The 24,460-nt window shown below is 39.1% G+C and overlaps 2 protein-coding genes across 5 annotated transcripts in view; both read left to right on the forward strand.

The window, feature by feature from the left end:
- IQGAP2 (IQ motif containing GTPase activating protein 2) overlaps window positions 1–1,292 on the forward strand; it is a 137,057-nt gene extending 135,765 nt beyond the window's left edge. For all 4 annotated transcript variants that reach the window (XM_032214429.1, XM_032214426.1, XM_032214428.1 and 1 more), the window contains one exon: window positions 479–1,292. In XM_032214429.1, the coding sequence (XP_032070320.1) occupies window positions 479–592 (114 nt within the window). In that variant the 3' untranslated portion in view covers window positions 593–1,292. The remainder of the gene's footprint in view (window positions 1–478) is intronic.
- A 5,045-nt stretch (window positions 1,293–6,337) lies between these two features.
- On the forward strand, window positions 6,338–15,137 carry LOC116506389 (proteinase-activated receptor 1-like). Its single transcript, XM_032214113.1, has 2 exons — window positions 6,338–6,583; window positions 13,311–15,137. Exons 1-2 carry the CDS (start codon window positions 6,499–6,501, stop codon window positions 14,504–14,506), a joined length of 1,281 nt encoding a protein of 426 aa, XP_032070004.1. The 5' UTR covers window positions 6,338–6,498; the 3' UTR covers window positions 14,507–15,137.
- The last annotated feature ends 9,323 nt before the right edge of the window (window positions 15,138–24,460 follow it).

Consider the following 24,460-nt stretch of genomic DNA (forward strand, 5'->3'; position numbering starts at 1 on the left):
ATATTATAGCAAAAGCAAATAGTAACTGACTCATCAAATTGCTTGCCTTCAGGATAAATTTTATATAAAAGTGCATGATAATTACTGGCTAGTATCTTAAATTCTAGAGGGTCACATTAAGTTGTCTAAATAGAATGTTTTCCTAGTGGACAGTTTTGTGCTTGTCCTAATTGTATCAATGGTATAAATGGTTTTGAGGCTTCTTGATTTTAATTTTCAAGGTTGAATTTAGGTCCATCTAGCACGGGGGGTGGGTGTCAAACTCACATCATCACGGTGGCATCATGTGACATATTGGGACTTTTTTCCCCTTCACTAATCTGTGCGCAGGCTGGGAGTTTGACAGCCCTGATCTAGCATTAGGAAAAATGCTAGGGATGGCTGTTTTCATATTTTGTTTGTCTTCATGTTTAATTTATAAGCATTGCTAATTCTGATTTCAATTTTAAAATTCTTTAATTTTTCTGCCTTGCTGCAGGACTTGCTTCAAATGCAATATGAAGGTGTTTCTGTAATGAAAATGTTTGAGAAAGCTAAAGTGAATGTAAACCTCCTGATTTTTCTGCTGAACAAGAAATTCTACGGAAAATGATCCACTACATATTGTTTCAATCAAGTCCCAGTTTGGCTGTAGCTTAAATATTTCAATCTATTATACAACAGATCTTTCTTCAAGGCAGCCCAGAAGAAATTACTTGTGTGCCTTTTTCATCATTTGATAATGTAATAATAAAATAAGAAACTACGAATCAGCTTAAAACACTTCCTGATTTCTGTGGTGTTGGTACTCAATTTAAAAACATAAGATCAAGTGACATCCAAACACTGTATGTCTGATTTTAAAAATATGGACATTTTAACAGCATATATAGAAATCTTACCTCAGTAAAATTATATATGTGTAAATCAGTATCAAGTACAGTTTTCCTTATTATTCATAGGAAAAATAATTTCTAATATGAGTCTCTAAAGAATAGCTTTGGCAAATATTTCTTAAGTGCTATTTTTCCAGAAGCCTGTCAATTGTAAAATGAATTATTGTACAATTCAAAGTTTTATAAGTAATAATAAATTTAACATTTACTGTATAAAATATATATTTTGCAATTCATTCCTATTAAAAATGCACTACTGCCTCAATAAAATCTATACACAGCCTTTTAATTTAAGTGTAAAGAAGTAATTGGAATAGTGATCTGTTTTTTGCAGTGTATTTGAGGTATTTTAAATAAATTGTGCCTGTCTTTTTTGTAAGAAAACAAAATTCACAAATAAAATGCAATAAATCGTAATCTACTTAATTTTTAATTTTCTTTCAACAAGTGTAGTTCTTTTATATCTAGTTGGGAGAACTTAGCCACTATGAAGTAATACTGCTGAGCCTGCTTATGCAGGCCCAGATCAAAGAGTTTCTCACTCCATTTCCAACAATGGACTATTCCTTTTAAATTTTGCAGTGGCTTTGATGGAACATGGGTTGACTACAAAATCAAGGCAGTAACCCAGATTTTCCGTAACTGTAACTTTATTGATTTTTTTTTAAAAAAGATGCTAAGTTAAAAGGTAAACAGTGATAGAAAATTAAAAAAGAAAAAGGATAAAAATAATAAAAGTAAATGTGCTGAAAACGGAAAATAAAAAAAATGAGTTCCAACTTTCTTTGATTCAGATATAGATATACATATAAAGATTTACTGTGCTTTTTGGACTATAAGACGCACCGGTGTATAAGGCATACCAAGATTTCAAAGAGGTAAGTAAGAAAAAAAAAGTTTTTGTCCTCCCTGGCCCCCAGGAGCACTCTGCATGCTTCAGCAGGACGGGTAAGGCAAAAATGCCCCCGTTTTTCACCAAAACGGGGGCATTTCTCCCCTCCCCCAGCCCTGCTGAAGCCTGCAGAGTGCTTCTGGGATGTGGGGAAAGGCAACAACACCCCCGTTTTGGTGAAAAACTGTAGGTCTCAAAAATCCATCACAGCAGGTGTTCAAACTGTCTGTCTGCCTTCACAGAGTTTATTTGGCTTTTATACAGTTTCAACAAGCAAAGCAAGAGCATAGGTAGCAACAGCATCTTATTGGCTTATTCTCCTTGTCAATCTCTAAGACCATCGCAGCCAGGGTAGAATCTCACGTAACTCCCTGGTAGTGCCTGGTTCTAATAATTAGATGAGCTCATAGATAGTTGAGGTAATCAGTTACTAAGGCGCATGGCAGTTTGCTGCTCACGGCCTTTCTGTAACCTTTGTATAACCTCTACCAAAAATGGCCCATTTTTCACCAAAATGAGAGCATTTTCCCCTTTCCTTAGCCCTTCTGAAGCCTGCTGAGTGCTTCTGGAAGGTGGGAGAAGGAGAAAAACGGCCCGTTTTTCACCCATGTTTCACAAAAATGGAGTGCAGGGACGTGGCTTCAGGAGGCCAAAAATGGCTGTATTCGATGTATAAGATTTCCACGCTCTTTTGGGGGGGGGGTGTCTTATACTCTAAAAAATATGGTAGATATATTAGAACCTCATACTTCTCCTGCTTTATGCCTCTGCTTCAGCTCCCATCTCCCCATCATCTATGGCTTTTGGCCATTCTGAACTACATGGCTAAGATGAAATGGTTGCTGTATTTTCCCTTCACCACCTCCCTCACTGCCACTACCTCCAGCTGACTTCATTGCTTTCCTTGTCTCATCTCCCCTCTGCTGGGCTCGTGCCTGCCTTCTCGGCCACCAGGCTCCTGGCAAGCCTACCCCCTTGCAACAGTCTCAGCTTGCTCTCAGGCATGGGTCATGCATGCATGATCACCACCAACCCTCCCCACCACCAGCATTGGTGAGCCTAACAGAAAAGACAAGGTGAAGAAAATGAAGGTGAGTTGGAGACAGCAGCAGGTTGTTAGCGGTGGAATACATCTATTTCATCTTGGCCATGCTGCGCAAGGAAACCAAAAGGTAGACATGGAGGGCGGGACAGGTGGTGGCAGGAAGTGAAATGGAGGCAATTTGCATAATGCAGGAAAATGTGTCTTAAGATTGCTGCATTGGTCATAAATGCAGGCCAATTGCCAAGTGCCTGGATTTTAATCAGGTAACTCAGGAGTGCTTTAGTGATCATAAATGTGGTGACTGGTCATTTTTTCAGTGCCATCATAACTTTAAGCAGTCATTGAACAAATGGTCTGAGGACTATCTGTATGATTATTTGGTGGTTTTATTTTGGATCCAGTAAAGGAAAGCCCCAGAGTTCAGACACCATATGCATTAACTCCATTTCTGAGAACAATAAAGAGAGAAGATAACAAGCCTTTTGTTCTGACATCATTTGTAGGTTTTCAGAGATATCAAGTTGACCACTGGGAAACCAAAGAGTTTGATTACACATGATCCTAAAATTTAAAAGCTATTTTACATTCATTATTAACGATCCATGGGAATCGGGTGGGTTTCAATCAGTACAGACTGGTACAGCAGTGGTGGGTTTCAAAAATTGTTCGAACCTACTCTGTGGGTGTGGCCTCCTTTGTGGGAGTGGCTTGCCGCCTATGTGACCGGATGGGAGTGGCTTGCCGCCCATGTGACCAGATATGAAGATGCCGACAACACTTGTCAGAACCACCTTAAATTACCTCACACACAGCACTGGCAAGCATAAGAATATGATGTAAACTTGTTTTTTAAAAGGCATCTTTGGTTTGCGTTAAAACAACTTCAACACATGCAATGTTCTGATTGCACCACAAATGCAGTAGTCATCCTTACCTTTCACAGAGGCACTGAGTTTTATAAATATGAGCATGATAGTGTAGAATAATCATATCCAAGGACCAGTGGTGGGTTTCAAAAATTTTTGGAACCTCTTCTGTAGGTGTGGCCTGATTTCCGGGTCCACTGGTGGAACCTCTTCTAACCGGTTCGGTAGATTTGACAAACCGGTTCTACCGAATAGGTGCGAACTGGTAGGAACCCACCTCTGCGGTACAGCCATACCGGATGGTGAAGTTTAGCATGCCTTCCTGTACCCGTTGGCTCTTTCACTTGCCCCACCCATCCTCACCATGCTGCCGAAAAGTTCTCAGATGAAGAACCAGAAGAAGAAAGAACTGGTGAGTGGCTGGGGTAGGGAGGGAGGATGTTGGGGAAGAGGGAAGAGGCAGAGGGGCTGCTAGAAGAGTATGTGCATGTACACAGGCTGTGGGTTTTAAAAAATGTCTGAGTGAATCCAGAAAGAGGGAAGAGGCAGAGGGGCTAGAAGATACTATAGGAACACACGCTTCCAGCCCTTCTGCCTCTTCCCTCTTCCTGGATTCACTCAGACGTTTTGAAAACTCACAGCTTGTGCACACTCACACACTCTTCCACTCTTTTAAAAACGTCTGAGTGAATCCAGGAAGAGGGAAGAGGCAGAGGGGCTGGAAGTGTGTGCATGTAATACAGCCTGTGAGTTTTAAAGATGTGAATCCAGGAAGAGGGAAGAGGCAGAGGAGCTGGAAGGTGTGTGTAAGATGGTCAGTAATGTTGAAGACCGGCAAGGACAGCCATATTTCCCCTGTAAGTAGCTGTTTTATTGTTTTTTGTACTTATTTTAATCTTATTTAAGCAGTAAGTGTACAAAATAATAAATTTCCTTTTTTTATATCTTCTTTTTGTAGTTCATTCTTTGGGGCAAAGAATTCAGTGACATCGACTTGGCCACTCCCACCCAGTCACATGACTGCCAAGCTACTCCCACCTGGTCACATGATAACCAAGCCACTCCCACAAAACAGGCTACACCTACAGAATAGGTTCTAAAAAAAATTGAAACCCACCACTGATCGGAATGTTGGCAAATCTACAGCAAATCGGTTGAAATATTGCTGAAATTTAGGAATGAAAGAGCCAGTTACATTTTAATTATACACACTTATATTTATTATTTTATTTACTTATATTTGTTTAGCTGTCCATCTCCCATGAAAGTGACTGGGTGGTGTAGAACACTAAATTAAAAAAGAATAAATGCTTTAAGAACAAGTACAATTTTAAAAATTATATATAAGCACACAAACAGGAGAGATGATATTAACCCCAATAAGGGAACCATTGCAAAATGTCCCTGGGACCCAGTAGTGGGTTTCAAAATTTTTTAGAACCTCTTCTGTAGGTGTGGCCTGCTTTGTGGGAGTGGCTTGCCGGTCTGTGTCCGGGTGGGAGTGGCTTACCAGCCATGTGACTGAGTGGGAGTGGCTTGGCAGTCATGTGACTGGATGGGCATGGCCAACTTGTAAAATGTGGTGAAACTCACTTAACAATGCTCTTGCTTAGCAACCAAAATGTTAGCTCAGAAACTCTGGCATTTGAAGCATGTAAGTCTTAAAGCTGTCAAGTTACAAGACCCTTGCACCCTTAACCCTTTAGAAAAAAAAACCCAGGGATGTTCAAACTTGACAGCTTTAAGACTTTAAGGTTTAGATAGGACTCTTAGAAGTGGGCAGGCCGATTGATGAGCCAGTCAATCATTGAGCGGTGGGTGGGTAAAGTGTGGTGCGGACGGGCAGGGGGGAGGGAGTTGGAACCGGTTCTAAACGGCACGGTAGATTTGTGGAACCTCTTCTATAGAAGAGGTTAGAACTGGCAGGAACCCACCTCTGCTGAGACCCCAGGCCTGACAACACAGCCAGATCTCGAGGGATTTGTATAATGTTGAGAGAGATTGAGCTAATGTCACTTCCAGAGACAAAAAAAATCCCCAATGAAGGCATTGTAGCATTTTAAATAATTTGGTAAAGGAAATGTGCATGGAATATATGTCCAAGTACAATTATTTAATCTGTTTCATCAATAGAAGCACTAAATGTCACAGAAGGCAACATGTAGTACCAGTCTTAAATCTTTGCCTCTCTTGGCTTAAACAGATTCTATTAAGTGTTCAAATTGGCCTAACAGCTAGACCAATTGCAAGAGGAACCCCACTGAACTTAACATAAACATCATACATAAAGAATATTTTTTGCTTCACACATGACAAGTGTAGTTGTTGGACTTCCACTGTATTAACGTGAGAGGAGTCACGGGATAGCACTGAGGGAGGAAAGCAATGGTTGCTTTCCTATTGCGAAATATTCCCACCCACTCCCAAACATTATCAGGTTTGTCCATTTAGTTTTATTTCTGTTGGCAACAGGCAAGGCCCTTTTCTATTATGCCAAACTTTTTAGATCCAAGTATCATCACCCTGCCAAAAGTCCTGCCAAAACAAAACAAAAATTAGCACATTATGTCTTCACTGTCTTGCAATTACCAAATCTAATGCTGTCTTCCCCCGCTCAACTCTCTCCTTGAGCGGGACGCGGGAGAGGGAAGAGGAGCAGCATGTATCCAGCCTCCCACTCCGTTTTGGGGCGGGGGTTTTAGGGGGACCTCCCTCGGCCTCACAAGGCGGCGCGCTTCCTTTCCCGTTCCCTTCCCCGCAAGGCAGAAGGAGCCTCGCTGCGCGCCGCTGTTCCCTCGCTCCTCACCGGCGAAGGTGGCCATGGGGCCGCCGCTCGTCCTGGTCGCCCTGGGCTGGATCGCGGTGCTGGCGCTTCCCTTGCACGGCTTCTCCCCCGCGGGAAATGGTAAGGCGTTCCTGCCAGACGGGAAGCGTGAGTTTTAGGGTGGTCGCGGCGGGGGCAGTTCAGCCATATTTTCCAGCACGAACGGGGACCCTGCGCTGAGTTCTCGTTGCCGGTGTCCCCAAGGAGCAATAAATAATCCCCCCCCCCTTTAGTAAGTAAGTAAGTAAGTAAGTAAGTAAGTAAGTAAGTAAGTAAGTAAGTAAGTAAATCTTTATTACGGTCAAAGACCAGCACCCCCCCCCCTTTCTTAAAATGAACGCCCTTTGCTAGGAAAAACCTCGGGATTGACAAAAGGCGAAGCCGTCCAGGCTTGTACCTCAACTGGTGCTTTGAACTTTGCCTGGCAAGCAAAAGGCTGGATTTTCTACTCCGCCTTCGCTCGCTTGCGTGATTTAATAAACTCATGAAGCACTTATTATGTACGTTGGGTGGTTTAGAATTACCACTGACATTTCGATGTGGTGTTTTTTTTTTAAATCTATCCCACAGAGGCTGCTTACGACAGAAACTTGGAAGTCTGTTTTGAGGAGCGGTGTTTTAAATTGTGGCTTTGTTGTGGCTTCCTCTCAACTTCTTTAGAATTGCCTTTACTGCGGCTGTTCCTCATTTCTTCTTCAGTTCGATTTTTTCCAAGCAGCTTTTCCTTCCCAACACTTCCTGGATGCGTTGGACTACAACTCCCATTTTCTTTGGCAGCACAAACACTTGGGCAAGAAGGGAGTTTACAATCCAATTCGTTTGCAGAATGAGAGTTTAGAGCAGTGGTTCCCAACCTTTTTTTGGCCATACCCCTCCCCCAAAGCATCTCTAAAATCCTGATGCTCCCTCCCTATGACATATAATTCTTAATTTACTCCCAAAGTGAACTCTATTCATGCGGAGAGAGCCTGAAACTTGGTTTAAACAAGGTTCAAATTGCCCCCATTAAAAATCAAATTGCCTCTCTGTGGGACTTGGGCCCCTCGTTGGGAACCATTGGTTTAGAGTAAGCTGCTTGAGAGAGTGATTTTGCATGGCTCTCCTGCAAAGCAAAGTACTTTATTGAATTTGATCCTCACTATGAATGTGACTTCAGTTCTATAGGTCTATAAAATCAGTTTTGGTGTTTTCTTCCTCTGTGTAACATTAGAACTTGGGGCCAACAAAAGAAAGTTAACTTAAACATATTATTAAACTGGAATTATCAAAGAGTAGTAGTAATAATTAATTTAAATATTTTAAATAAGAATTAGACACATTGTTGAAGTATACAGTTATTCATCATTAATAACCATGGAAATGTATTATTTCAGTTGTTAATTGTATTCCTAGTATTGGGGATGTGATAAGGGAATGTTGATGCTCTTACACATGATTAGTAGGCTTGAAACAATAGCAATAGCAATAGCAGTAGACTTATATACCGCTTCATAGGGCTTTCAGCCCTCTCTAAGCGGTTTACAGAGAGTCAGCATATTGCCCCCAACAATCCGGGTCCTCATTTTACCCACCTCGGAAGGATGGAAGGCTGAGTCAACCCTGAGCCGGTGAGATTTGAACCGCTGAACTGCTGATCTAGCAGTAGCCTGCAGTGCTGCATTTAACCACTGCGCCACCTCGGCTCTTAACAGGCATGTGGTTTGTTTATTTATAATATTTACAAATTGCCTCAATTGTTATCTAGGCAAGATATACTCTCCTAGAAATACCAACTCCAAAAACTTACTTAAACATCAAACAGTAATTTATGGTCACCCGGAACCATCCAGGTTAAAAGCACATCAGAATGGGATGGTCTTCATAGGCTTACAAAATGCAAACGTTGGGCAATTCAACCTTCAGGGGAATTATATTCTGAAGAATGAGGATTACCATTGAAAAGAAAACTGGGACACGTCCCATAAACTCCTGTGGCAATAGGGCATTCAGAAGACTTACTCTAGATGTTCAAGTCACAAAGGCAGAATCGTCAATTTGATTCATTATTAACAGTTGATATTGAGCAAAGGCTAGATTGGATATTTGGTATAATCTAACATGACTTTTCTTATATTTTGAGTTTGTTTCAAAACTATTGAATTATCGAGTGGTGAAATACTATGGAACTTTCCATTTTCTTGAATCTCATTGAACTGATGGGAGATAAGCAGACAGAAAGCAAAATAATATATGTTGTGAAAGAAAAGCCACTTTTAAATGTTAGCTGAATTAGGGGTTTTTTTTTAGCAGGAAAAAAGCATTATTTAGTTTAACAAGTTTTTTTATGTTTTGTATAAAAGCATATGATTTCTTTAACAAAATAAATTTTTATATTTGTGCTACCATGTGTGTGTTATAGCGTAATCTGCTGTAACAAATCATCTGAAACCAGGATTTAAAGAGGACGAGTTAAAGCTCCCTCCTGTACCTAGTCAGCTGACTTCAGTGGACTGGAAAATTTATTGTATAAGAGAGACTGAAAGAATGGGATATATTTAATCTCAAGGAAAAAAAAAGACTGAGCAATGTCAATAGAACAAGAATTGTATTCCTTAAAGCCAGATTGTAGAGCATAGAATAACAATCTCAGGCAGATTCCAGTTCAGCAAATGTCATAACTCTCTCCTCCCTCAATTCCTTTAAATAAGCAAGTTACTGTGATATGCCACTAGGAAGTTAGTTATTTCTATTTCTGAATAGAAAAATAGACTAGAAAATGTTTTCAATCATAACAAACAACCCCCATCTCACCCATTTTCCTTCAAGAACGTATGGCAGTACGTAGAAAGATAGGAAACTCTCTAACTGGGGATCCAGATTTTGAAATGCGCACAAACAAGATGGAGTTACATATACAAAGCGGGTGGAAAAGAAAAAAAAAGAAAAACACCACTTCTGTCCTGTTGTATAAACAGGATACTACCCAAAAGGCAATGGAACAAGTAGTGGGAATAACCTTAGTTCCCTGTAATTATCATTGTGATTTTTAATAATTGTGTTGTATTTTTAATGTTACTCAAAGGAATAAGATTTACAAAATAAGGAAATAACAACAGGATATCAGCAACAGTGGAGGAAATGACGGCAAACTAGAAACCCAATTGGAAACATTGTGTTTTCGAGTACCAAAATAACAGCACAACTTCCCATGAGGAGCTATATAAGAACTTTATTCAGATAAACATAAACACACTTCAGCAAGTCAGTATGCCAGAAAGAAGAAAGAGACCACTTATACAACATCTTCCAACAAAATGGATACCCATTAGAGGTGGGTTACTCCTGGTTTGGCCCAGATCGGGCAAACCGGTAGTGGCAGCGGCATGAGTCTCTGCCCACCCACCTGGACCCTTCTGCCCATGCGCAGAAGCGTCATGCAAGCACAAGTGTGCACACAAGCAAACTTGTAGTAAAAAAAAATGGAAACCCACCACTGATACCCATGCAACTTTATGAAAAAGTGCACACAACCCAGTACAATACAACTCACTACAGCACATCCAATATAACATAGGGAGAAGATAACGTTCTCATGTATCAAAAACTTATCAGAAATATTTTTTTCATGGTCTTCTACTGTTTGAAGCAATACGAATCTAAGCAGCATGTAACATACCATTATGGCAATGCTACAACTACACAGCATCACTATAGCACACAAATGTTCTCCAAACCAATTTAAACAAACCAATAAGATCTAGTAATCCAAGAAAAAAAAAAGGCTCATCCACAGTTTATAGTTCAAGAACTGAAGCAGCCACCAGCAGGCAGACTAGCAGAGTGCATGCAAGACCACTAAGAACACACAGCAGTAAAAAGACTTGACAAAAACTCCTTAATTTCACAACAAAGAGACAGATTCAACCATAATTTCAAATGGGAAACTATTACACTTAAGGCAAATCCAAAAATGCTCCTGAAAGCTTAACATTTAGACCATTTGACCATTAAGTAGATATATAGAGATAAACCATATTTACATACCATCAAAAAGATGTTTAAAAAAATCTAAAATAAAACAAAAAGACCACTACACAACCCCTCCAGCGGCCCCACATTCATATAAGCAAATATCAGTATTAACGCCAATCGACCAAAATACAGTGCACCTCCTGAATCCAGAAGTATGGTAAAACAGTGCTTGGAGTCTGGTGAGGATTCATGCAACTGGTAACATCAATGGCACTTTTTAAGACCAAACTTGCTTTTTGTGGCTGTTTAGTGGTTTGAAAAGTGCTAGGTTAATAAACATGCAGATCCTGTTTAAGGATGGGATTACTTTTTTGTTTATTTTTTTCACGGTCTTATATAGCAATATGAGTCTAAACAGCATATAACATACCTTTATGATAATGATAATCAGCATAAAACAGTAATGTAATAGAAATTGCAATGGCATAAAAACTACCTCAACACAATCATCATCATCATTATTTTTTAGGTACTTGTATATTTCTAGAATTTTCATTCCACAGTTGATACTCTAAATTTTAATGTCATAAAGAATGACTTGGTAATGGCCACATTTGGAATACTGCATCCAGTTTTGGCTGCCGTGATGTAAAAAAGATATTGAGACTAGAAAAAGTGCAGACAAGAGTAACAAAGATGATTGGGGGACTGGAGCCTAAAACATAACGAACGATTGCAGGAACTGGGTATGTCTAATCTGATGAAAAGAAGGACTAGGAGTGACACGATAAAGTGTTCTGATATTTCAGGGGTTGCCACAAAGAAATGGGGAGTCAAGCACCTGAGGGCAGGACAAGAAGTAATGGGTGGAAACAAAGCAATGGAGAAATTTACTGATGATTAGAACAATCAGTAGAACAACTTGCCTCCAGAAATTGTGATTGCTCCAATATTGGAAGTTTTAAAGAAGATACTGGACAACGATTTGTCTGGAATGGTATGGTCTGTGATGGCAAACCTATGGCACTCGTGCCACAGGTGATACGGAGAGCCATTTCTGAGGCACGCGAGGCATTGCCCCGTCAGCTCCAGCGCGCATATGCATCCTGGCAAGCTTATTTTCGACCTTGATTTTCAGCCATTTTTTGCCCTCCGGAGGCTTCCCTGAAGTCCCTGGAGGGCGAAAAACAACCCAACACGCAAACCAGAAGTTCAGGAACAGACTTCTGGTTTGCTCATTTGGCTGTTTTTCGCCCTCTGGAGGCTTCAGGGAAGCCTCCTGAAGCCTTGGGAGGGAGAAAAACGGCCCAACGGGCAACCCGGAAGTCCGTTCCCAAACTTCTAGATTGCGTGTTGCGCTGTTTTTTGCCCTTCAGAGGCATCAAGAGATTTCCCTGAAGCCTGGGGAGGGCGAAAAATGGCCCAATGTGCCTCCCGGAAGTCCAGCGGTTTTAGTGAAGCCTGTGTGCATGCACGGGGGGGGGTTGCCCATATGCGTGGGGGAGAACACATTGCATTATGGCTGTGGGCATGGCAACCCCCCCCCCACGCTCTCCACATTTTTGGCACACCTCGACAAAAAGGTTAGCCATGACTGGTATAGTGTTTCCTGCCTAAGCAGGGGGTTGGACTAGAAAACCTCCAAGGTCCCATCCAACTCTGTTATTCTATTCTGTTCTATTCTATTCTATTCTAAAGAAAATACTGTACTTCCTATATGAAATCTTATTATATTGTTATGTATTATTATATCTTATTATATAATAATTGTTAATATTTCTGCCAAAAGTGATAGAAGACTTTTTCCTTTTTTCTTTTACACTTAGTCAAAGTGACTGCAATTAGTAACAAAAGATCCCAAATCAGTTTTTTAAAAAGGTGAAAAAAAATAGTGTTTGTGGGTTTTGCTTTTTTAGAGCACATACTCCTTACTAGATGCATGCATTTATGATAAAATCTGACAACAATTTTCCTCATCTAGAAGGAAAGAATAATAGATCTGAAGGAGATAATGACTGTCAGCTCATTAGTACCTTATTTAAAAATGGGGTAGGGGATTTTTGCTTAGATTTCTCTATGAATGGTGTTTGCACAGCTTCAAATCCCACCAATATGCTTCTTTAGACAGTTTATCCAATTCACTTCATAATATGTTCCACACAAGACATCCGATCCTATTCATGACTCCTGAGATTTCTCACTTCCTTATAAAAGTAATTTTGATTAGCAGTTTTCTTCTGTTTTAAATTGAGCAAGGAGAAATAACCTTGATAGCTTTGTCCTGATAGTTTTCACCTCCCCCCCACATAAATGTTTATGATCTGAAAAGTAGCCAATATTTAGCCAAAGATTCCATGGATGAAGGGTAGGAAATTATTGGGACGGGATAGTTACTGTAGGAAGAAATGGGATTGCAATTCATTGCCTTGAGCAACGAAAGGAAAGGTAGAAATCTAATCAATCAATCACCATCTGCAATGATTCTTTTAAAGCCCTCATAATGGCACACAAGAGGACTGCCGTACAAATGGAAATAATAAATAAATAGGATTTCTTTCTATTTAAATTGAGATTTTTATTTTAACAATCTGATATATTATCTAATTAATATTCAGCTACAATAAAAATATATGACTATTACACACATATAAACTAAAAGTGTAAAAAAGGTAGAAAATACAGTACTGTAATGATATCTTGCTGGAAATGTTTTGCTTACGATGGCACTAAGCTGATCGTATATAATATATGAGTCGTATCATTACGCTATATTGATAACAAAATTAAATACATTTTTCAACTCTAAAAGATTGATATGTAATTACCTAATACCATAATATTTTTTTTTTCTTTTTAGGCGCTTCTTTCAGGAATGACACAGAGTCTATTCTAAGAACCTTTCCCATGGGAGTACAGAAAGAAAAATATGAACAAATTCCAGTTTTGGATAACGATGCTGAAAACGATTCGGAAATTGGGTCAGGATCTATCAGTCACAGCAGAACACGGCCTCTTCCAAAATATGTTCTACGGGAAGGCGTGGAAGACTACCTACGTAGTGGATGGCTGACCTATTTCGTTCCAGGAGTCTATACTCTAGTTGCATCCCTGAGTCTTCCTCTGAACATCACGGCAATCTTTCTGTTTTTGCTAAAAATGAAGGTGAAGAAGCCAGCTGTAGTGTACATGCTCAATTTGGCTTTTGCGGACGTCCTTTTTGCGTGTGTGCTTCCTTTTAGGATTGTCTATCATTTTTCTGGAAACGATTGGCCTTTTGGACCTGCAATGTGCCGCTTTGTCACTGCAACATTTTACTGCAACATGTACTGCTCCATTCTGCTGATGACAGTGATCAGCATCGATCGTTTCTTGGCTGTGGTGTATCCAATGCAATCTCTCTCCTGGCGCACCCTAAGGCGTGCCTCCGTAGTTTGTGTTGCCATCTGGCTCGTATCTATTGCTGCAGTCGTTCCTTTGTTTATCACTGAGCAAACAAGGAACATACTTCCTCTAAACATAACAACTTGTCATGATGTACTAAATGAAAGTGACCTCCAAGCCTATTACCGCATTTTTTTCACTATTTTCTTTTCTTTTTTCTTTTTTGTGCCATTAATTGTTTGCACCGTTTGCTACGTCTGTATCATCTGGTGCCTTAGCTCTTCAAACATCGCTATAAAATCGGGTAAAAGAGGACGAGCTTTATTGTTGTCTGTGGCTGTTTTGTCCATTTTTATTATATGTTTTGGCCCAACAAATCTTCTCTTGCTAGTTCATTATGCACATTTTGCTTACAGCAATTACACAGGTAATATATATTTTGCCTATCTCCTCTCTGTCTGCATTAGCAGTGTAAGCTGTTGTATTGACCCTTTGATCTATTATTACGCTTCCTCTGAATGTCAGCGTCAGTTGAGCAATTTATTATGTTGCAGGAAGGACTCTGAACTCTGCAGCCTTACTTCGGATAATCCTCTGGGCAGCAGAACAAGCCAAAGAGTTACTGGCACCAGTACAATCGATAACAGTCTCTATCGAAAATTACTAACTTAGAAACATTTTTGGGTGTTTCTGATATATGTGCCTCCATTTTATAAAATACTGCTGTGAGGACATGAACACCCTTTATCAGTTTGTTTTATTAACATAAAATCTGTCACTCTAAGAATTGCAATAAACTTTGGGAGATTTAAGTAGTATGTCCGTACATACATACATACATACATACATACATACATACATCTTTATTTAAGGCTAAAAATGGAACACAAATTTGTAAAATGCTGTTAAACTTTAATGAGACCTTGTCTTTTCTAAGACCTATTTGAAGGATCATGTTGTTACCTTTTTGCACAAAAGTTGGTTGTCCGGAAAGGTACAACAACACACAATTCCTTTTTGTGTCCAAATCACCCTCTCTGAGATGTGAGCCACATTGATCCAGGCAGTCTCTCATCAAGCATGGTTTTTCTCCCACCACATCAGAATTATTATATTCTTCTGTGAACATCAGAAACAATTTGAGAGGCATAGAGATTAATGAAAAAAATGCAGCAATGGGAGCCATGGAACAATTCTTTCTTTGTGATTTCAATAATTTGAAAAAATGGTGAAGCCATTGTTTTATCGGCATAGTGCTTTCTTGGGTTCTTGGTTAAATGCTGAGAACTCTATGCATAGATTTTAGGACACAATAAAGTCAAAGTCAATAAACCTTGGATCTACACTTGTAGTTCTAAAGATCCATACTGATGCAGTGGTTAAAATGTATTATTGCAGACTAATTCTGTTGATTGCCGGTAGTTTGATTCTCACTGGCTCAAGATTGAATCAGCCTTTCTATCCTTCTGAGGTCGGTAAAATGAGGACCCGGATTGTTGGGGGAAATATGCTGACTCTGTAAACCACTTAGAGAGAACTGTAAAAGCATTATGAAGTGGTATATAAGTCTAAGTGCTATTGCTATATTATTTTTATATGAATGCGTATGCATATATTCATGTATGCTAAATACACAAACATATACAAAACTTACTTTGTAATTTTTTGCTCTATTAAAGTTGTACAAATGTTGATGGGCAGAGCTGTTTTATATTTCATTTTTGAAAATTGAATTACACTCAGTTAATAAATGTGCAAATGGACTTTGTGTTTGTGATTTTCTATTAATTCATAATTCAGAAACTGGGTATCAAAACAGTACTGAAAATATGCCACATGTTAAATTTTAAAAAACATTTATTCATTCATTCTCTACATAAATTCATTCGGGTAATACTACTGCTTTTCCAATGCCCAAACCAAATCCTAGTTTCCTAATACAGGTTCTATATTTACAGTAGTGCATTTAGTGACCATTGGAAGTTACGACGACCCTGAAAAAAGTGACTTATAACCATTTTTCACACTTTACAACCTTTGTAGCATTCCCACGGTCAGTTGTTCAAAATTCAGATTCTTGGCAACTGACTCATATTTATGACGATTGCAGTGTCCCAGGTTCAGATGATCATCTTTTGCGGCCTTATGACGAGCAAAGTCAATGGGGCGTCAGATTACTTAACCATGTTACTACATAACAACCAGTGATTCACTTAACAACTGTGGCAAGAAAGGTCATAAAATGGCAACAATTCACTTAATAAGTGTCTCGCTTAGCAACACAATTTTGGGGTGGAAATGTGGTCATAAGTTGAGGACTACTTGTAAGTTTTCAGAGGTAAAGCAAAAGGTACTGTGGAGATTTCTTCAACCCTAGGCATAGAATGCTAAGGGGTTGTATCAGAGTAGTGCAGTGTTTCCCCACACTGGGGAATTCTGGGAGTTGAAGTCCACATATCTTAAAGGCTCTGAGATTGAGAAACACTGCTTCATTAAATGCCTATGGAGATTCCCAGTCTTCCATGTCATGGTTGTCTCAGAGGTGCTTTTTCAAAAGGCAACTGGACTTTGTTATTGAAGATGTTTCGTTTCTCATCCAAGAAGCTTCTTCATTAGAATTGAAGAAGCTTCTTGAATGAGAAGTGAAATGTCTTAAAAAAAAGCAAAGTCCAGTTGCCTTTTGAAAAAGTTCCTTTAGGACACTGCTGCAGTATTTGAATGTACATTTCACATATTACCTTCAATTAGTATATACAGAACTCTGTATATTTGTTCATAAGCAGATGCTTTTGGATGTTATGATGACGGCATATGAGTGTTGTATGCTTGTGAGACACACTCCTGTTCACCTACTATAACTGGGTGGTATTCAGCAGGTATCTGACCAGTTCTGGAGAACCGGTAGCAGAAATTTTGAGTAGTTTGGAGAACCGGTAAATAAGACCTGACTGCCCCCGCCCCCATCTATTCTCTGCCTGCCAAGTCCCAGCTGATCGGGAGGAAATGAGGATTTTGCAGGAACCTTCCCCTGCCACGCCCACAGAACCGGTAGTAAAAAAAATTGAATCCCACCACTGAACTGTACACAGATGAATGTTCAGAAGCCTTAAAAAGAATTTGTAGAGTTTTGAATTCAGTTGCTTCTTTGGCCGCTAGAGGCTGCCATAACTACAGCAGGGTTAGCCAACAATCTTTCAAGAACTCCAAAAAATAATGTGGAGGAGGAAATAATTAAAAGTAGAGGTAGCAGTAGTGCACTCCTGCATTATATTTGTATGATTTACATTTTGCTTTCATACAGTCATGCTGTATAAGATTTATTGAGAAAATATCATGAAAAGACACAGCCACATCAACGAACAATGAATAATGATTCAATAAGGATGCACAAACAAAACCCACCACTTTATTCTGTATGGACGTTATTTTTTACAGTGGTGTGCTGCCTTATTTCACCCATGCTGTTGCTGGGCAATTTTATAACCTGCAAGTCACTTCTGTGTTTATTTCAGTTTGGCTGAACAGACTTCTACAACTAGCAGCTGAATGCTTGAGTCACTTGCCAGTCTCTTGTGAGGTGAGGGAATATATCTTACCAGGTACACTTTTCCTCAAATTCACAAAGCAAGAATCAGTGTTTCAAGTAGAACACCGGCTCTTCTTCTTCCTTGTGGCAACCCTAAAGCCTCCAAAATGGCCTCAGTCAGGCTCACTTCGGCGTTGACTGCAAGGTTATTGCAGCTGGGCTAGAAAGGGCAAGTTTCTTTACAGAAACAGCTGCCTTTTGCAATAATTATTCACTCCCGAGTACATTTTGCATCTTTCTTGTTGCTGAAAAAGGTAATTTTCAAGATCATTGACAGAGAATTATCTCCCCACCAGGCTTCCTGACTCTTCTCCGTGTATTGCATTATTGGGATTGAGGCTCCCCAAAATGCTGAACTGCTGAGAACTAGGAGCCCTTATCATCTGAATGTAACTCACTGACTAAAAAATGGAAAATTTCACTCCAAAATGTGTACCTACTATATTGTTGTTTCAAAACGAAAACTAATTGCATTTTTTAAAAAATTTTCATTCAAAAAGATTTCTATAAATATAGTTGGCCGCCATTGCAAACATGTCATGCACTCTTAAAACAATTTCCTGAATTTCCCCATCCTCGGGCATTTAAAAGGCATGATGAATTTATGATCACATGGGGTCTCTATCTTTGACCCAGGGAAATCTTGTTTCTTTCTTTGCTTCTCTACGGTACTTATTATAAAGCCCTTTGATTCTATGGCTATAGCACAAATTACTTACTTTTCCACCAACAAATCGGCTGTTCCTGATTTCCCCCCCCCCAAAAAAACAGCAAGAGAGAAGATACTCCTCCACCCGGGTTTCAGAAGTTGGCATTCTCAGAACCCAAACCTATAGGATGGGCACACACAATTGGAGAAAGACGGTCCACACATATCCAGCCTTCTGCCAGGTAAGGTTTTATATATAATGGTTGGAATCTTAAGTTGCACCTGAAAGCCTATGGTAACATAGGCTGTTATAATTATATAGGCAACCTAAGGCATTCTGGACTAGTTTTAACTCTCCAAGGGTAGGCACAAGGGCTAATGTATGTATAAAGTGACTAGAGGATTAATCATGAGAAAGGTCCAGATTTTGTCCAAGAAGGGGTGCATTTGGTGAAATGACAAATATGTGCAAAAGTTTTCCTGATCAGGCTGTCAACTGCCTCTCAAGTAGGAGTTGTGAGTGCAGAAAAGAGCTCAGATTATGTACCAATACCATTTAAGGAAGAAAAGTATAATTCCCTCTGGAGCCCAAGTTGGTAAATCACAAAATCCAATGATCCATGAGCCCACAGCCCCTTAAATCTTGCTAAAGTTGAGTTTAAGCCCGTTTGCTCCCCATCCAGGCTCATAACAACTTTCAGGCACTGTGACAGAATCTTGAGAGCATCACTTGGCTTCTTCCAGGTGAGTATATTTAGCAGTTTCATACAGAAGCTTAAAAGAAGAAGGAAAATAATTGAACCCTAAGAGACGCCACAGACCAGGAATCTCAGGTTTAATCTTTCCTACCCCACCAACACTGACTGGGATCAACCATGGAGAACCTCTACAATACCTTTCCCACGCTTCCAGTCCCCTGTATAGCTGGTTCAGAGGTAGATCATCGAATCTTATTATAAAGATAACAGGGATGGTAGCTGCTTTCATTGACTTATTGATTGATATTGATTAAATGCCATTATGTTGATGTTCTTCCTTAGAGACAACATAGATATTCTCCAAGAGACAGCTCCTTCAAAGGGTACTAGCTTGGACTTCCGGGGCGGGACCTTGCTGATGGCGGTGGCCTAACGAGCTGCCCCCGGGTTTCTGGCTGCGTTATCTGCCTAAATACCTGGTAGATAAACTCATTCTTCAGGCAAAGAAGATGAGAGAGAGATCCAGCTGGCAAGAGCTTTTCTTTGAAGTTTGCAGCTTTTTTCTTTGCTGCGAACGGAAGGGGGGCCTACTGAAGGCTGAATCACACCTCCAAGCCAGGAACTTCTGCCGTAACCACTACGGCACAAAGTAAGGAACCCCCGCTTAGGACAATTTTTGATATATCTATTTGAGATTAATACAAGCAGAGTCCGTACCTGAGAACTTTATCTGTCCCCCCCCCTTTTTTTTTCCTTTAAAAAAGAAAGAGCTTTCTTCGTGCATCGGGTTTCTAAAAAAAATAAAAAATAAGCTCCTAAAAAGGCGGATGCCACATTCTTAACTGTCAGACAGAGAGAAAGATCAAAGGAACAGCCAGATGGCATTCTCTGACTAATTAGTTTTGTTTCTCTGAAGACCTACCAAGAATTTTTTTCTTATCAACTTTTAAAAGCTGTAAAAGCCTCCTTGTTAATATAGAGACATTCTAAACAGAGATGAATATGAACTGTTTCATAACAATGCTAATCTTTTGAAACTTGCTTTGTTACAATGCTCTTTTCTGAAACCTTTTGGAAAACTTCTAAGAACAAATAAAGGGGGGACCTAATACTTTCTTCTCTCGCAAGCTACACAACGGGCCAGAAGAGTTTGAATAATTGTTGAATAATTGTTTGAAGAAAAGAAATAATGGCACAAAAATCAAAGTCGGGGAGACGTCCTTTTAGGAATACACCTCACGCACTTGGCACAAAGCTGCAACTTTCACCCTCCACGCCCCCTACTGGAGATTTACTAACAAAAGAATTTTTTTTGAGACTCTTAGAGAATTTAGAGAGGAGATAAAGAAACTTAATGCAGACTTATGTGATAAGCTTGATTCTAGGATTGCCAAAACAAAGGATGATATGGTGGGTCTTGTAACTGTATTGACAGAATATGTTGCTGGAATGGAAGATAAACTAGAGGTTCTTGAGGAAGCCAACACTAACTTGACATCCAAAATTGAAGTGATGCAACAAAAAGTCGAAAATGCAGAAAAACAAATAGTTATGATACACTACAAACAGATGGAGCTTGCATTAAGAGTCAGGGGGCTGCGTGAAAACGAACAGGAGAACTTGAAGCAGATTTTCTCAGAGGCTTTTAATCGTCTGGTGGGAAGACCGGGGATCAACTTTGACTGGCAGATCGAAAAAATTATTTATCAGCATAAATATAACAAATGTAACAAAAAAGGCAACAGTAAAAAATATTGGGTTTCTGTCTGGATGGACTCTTGTGACGAGCCTAATGACAGACAGTGGAAGTGTGACCTTCCTCCCATACTTGGGCATACCAGGGGTTGTGACTTTAAGTATATATATATATATAGCTGATATATATAGCTAGCTGATGAGAGCTAAATAGCTTGAAATAGATCTATACTAGTCTTCCTTTATTTATTTATCAGCACAAATAAAAACACATATATATATATATATATATATATACATACATACATACATATATATATACATATATATATACATACATACATACATACATACATACATACATATACACACACACACACACACACACACACAGAAACAAGGGTTAAAACGAAAAGAGTTGGAAGAGGATACCAAAAGAAAAATTTGAAATGTATTTAAATTGTGTTATAGAGGAAGGCGGCACAAAGGGGACAAAATTAAGGGTTTAGAAACAGACAGATACTTAGATAAAGAGATAAGGCCCCTAGCTAGAGAAGAGTACAGGCAAAAGCTGAATTAACAAATAACTTCTGGGGAAATCCTGCAGGTAATCAAACAATTAAGATTAGGAACAATGTAAACTGTTTAAAGTTTGTGTAATGGTAAGAAGCTGAGCTCAACGCAGAGATTTTACTGACTTTTTTTCTTCTCTTTCTTTTTTCTTTTCCACCTTTTTTTTATTATTATTATTATTATTTCCCCAACTTTCCTGGTTTTAATACATTTTAGACTGTGTTTGATAAAAAGTTATACCGTGTACGGGCTCTGGGAAGTCGGGAGGGGGGAAAGGAGGTGGGCTCATAGGGGGGAGGGGGAGGGGGGAAATATAGTATGTGCTAGATTTTAAAGTAACATGATTGCACTTGTATACTGTTGCTTTTTTTAATTTTAGTATAAAAATAAGAAGCTGAATATATCGATAGCTAGTAGAAATACACCGAAGCGAGGAGCAGAGGGAAAGAAGAGGGAGGGGTAGAGAGGGTGGGAGAGAGGATCGGAAGGAGGGTGAGATGGAAGGAAGGGGGAGAAAGGAGTGACAGAGGGGGAGGGGAAGTAGGAGAGGGGAATGTTGGAGGGGAGAAAGGAAAGTTGGAGGGGGGAGTAAGAAAGGGTGTATGGAGGGTTGAAGTGGTATAATGGTTTTGTATTTTGGGGAGTACAAGGATGGCTGTGTTTATTGCCTAATGTTATATGGCCCCAATCATGCACAGTATATATGTGACTGTAAGAAATGAAAATGAAAAAATGAAAATAAAACATTTGAATTATAAAAAAAAAAAAAGGGTACTAGCTTGGTCAAATTGCCTGCAATTTGGCAGATCGAATCTCAAAGGCTCAAAGTTGACTCAGCCTTCGATCCTTCCAAGGTCGGTAAAATGAGGACCCAGATTGTTGGGGGCAATAGGCTGATTCTAAACTGCTTAGAGAGGGCTGTAAAAGCACTATGAAGCAATATATAAGTCTAATTGCTAAGTGCTATATGTAAAAAGAGACCAACTCTTCTAATTTATCCAGCATATATGGAATATATGGTTGTTCCTGGGAAATAGCCCCTCACTAGTGACATGCTTGGGTGAGTTAGGGTTGCAGCTTGCTGACCATGATTACTTAGCAGAGATAGCAAAAGTGGACTGGCATGGTGAGGTATAATTTTTTAAAAAATAGAACAAAACAGTAACATTCCTAGCTCTTGCTTCCTATTTTTAAAACAATCAAACAGATGGCTATTTTTTTCCTAATGTTAACTTGTCACTCATTCCTTCATTGTCAAAAGATTTCAAAGCATTCCAATCATGCATCATTCAAAAGTTAAGTTTGACCCAAGATCGTCTCCAGAGTTGCTCATCCTGTTAGGAGCTGTTTGGAGAGGACATTCTGACATTCCTTTTAACCCAAGGCAATTAGTACTTGTGAATAACCACATTAAGGAAGCCGAATGAACAAAGCCCAAAGCAGTTTTTGGTGGACACATCATTCCTATATCCAGTTGGAAACTGTTTTTTTCTTCAAGCGTAGAGTAGTGATCTGATGCCTTGTTTTTCAGCTCTATCCTGCTGCTGTTATAAACAAATAGAGTTAAGGTTGGATTTACTAAAGGATTTCTCCCTCTGGGACCATCCATACTAATTACTCTCAGTATTATTTCCAGTAGCTCTGGAATATTCTGTGTCTTTGGATGTATAAATATAGAAATACACAATTAAATTGTCACCTGTTGTTTATGTCTTTGTCTCTTTGGCCTACCATAGAACCCATGTTCTGGGTTCCAATTAACTGCTTTGATGTTTCTGAAGTTTAAGAAAGCAGCATCAAGCTATGTATTTCACTAGTTGAACTGACTGATCTTTGCACTTACTTTGAACTAGACAAGGGATTTATATACCAGGGTACAAACAAAACTAGAAATTATCCATGCCAATTTTCCGACTATCAACTTCAATAACCACAGAGACAAATGAAGTTATAAAATTAATGGTCTGGTTTTCAAGTCATTGTCAGAGTTCATATACAAATAGAATAGAATAGAATTCTTTATTGGCCAAGGGTGATTGGACACACAAAATTTGTCTGGTGAATATGCTCTCAGTGTACATAAAAAGACACGATACATTTGTCAAGAATCATAAGGCACAACACTTAATGATAGGGTACAAATAAGCAATCAGGAAACAATCAATATCAATATAAATTGTAAGGATACAAGCAACAAAGTTACAGTCATGCAGTCTTAAGTGGGAGGCGATGGGTGATAGGAACGATGAGAAGATTAATAGTAATAGTAATAGTAATGCAGCCTTAGTGAATAGCTTGACAGTGGTGAGGAAATTATTTATTTAGCAGAGTGATGGTGTTTGGGGAAAAACTGTTCTTATGTCTAGTTGTCTTGGTGTGCAGTACTCCATAGCATCGTTTTGAGGGTAGGAGTTGAAACAATTTATGTCCAGGTTGCGAGAGGTATGTAAATATTTTTACGGCCCTCTTTTTGACTTGGGCAGTGTACAGGTCCTCAATAGAAGGCAAGTTGGCAGAAATTATTTTTTCTGCAGTTCTGATTATCCTCTGAAGTCTCTGTCTGTCTTGTTGGGTTGCAGAACCAAACCAGACAGTTATAGAGGTGCAGATGACAGACTCAATTAAATGAATTTTCAACATTGCATACAGTAGTATCTGTAACAATTCTTAGAAGCAGCAGAAAAATCTGAGAAGTCCTTCCTAAGGTTACTTATTTCAATTTAGACTCGGTTTTGAGTTATGAAGCTGCTTCAAAAAACTTAGAAATTGAAGCAATTTTTAAAGAATCACACAGCCTCATGAGATTAACACAGAGTCATGAGATTAAGACAGAATGCACATGGTACTGTACTTTGACTGTATTTAGAATGAAAAATATTATTGGCTGGTTTTAGACATAAATCTTCCAATTTCAAGTTACAGGGATGAGAAATAAAACAGATCATTTAGTCAACTGAGAAGATATGAGTTCTGTTGATTAAAGAGCTTATTTGCCATCTTCTCTTCCTTTTTTCTTGGCCAGTCTTCATTTACAACCACAATAAATGCATCTGTATTCATAACATCTACCATAATGTGTTTTTCAGAAACAATAAGCTATTAGGAAGTACTTTTTGAGGACAAAAATTAAAGAGCGAGGGATAAAATCATTGGAGCTTTCCCATTATTACAACTCATTAGTCTCCTGAAAAATATTTTAAAGGAAGAAAGGAAATGAGCCAAGTTGCCTGAGATTGCCCATAAAATGCTTTTTGGACCAGCCCAAAAGAGAAATCTCACCGTTTCTTCTTTCTTATGCTGCCCTCTGACTTCATGGATTGAAATGGTTTCAGGTTTAAGCAAATCTTCAGATCCCAACAGAACGAAAAAGTAAAGAAGCAAATTATGTTTCCATTAAACCTGGATCAGAGAAAAGGAAGGTGGTT

Source organism: Thamnophis elegans, chromosome 3 (assembly GCF_009769535.1).
Source record: "Thamnophis elegans isolate rThaEle1 chromosome 3, rThaEle1.pri, whole genome shotgun sequence".
Classification (NCBI taxonomy): Eukaryota; Metazoa; Chordata; class Lepidosauria; order Squamata; family Colubridae; genus Thamnophis; species Thamnophis elegans.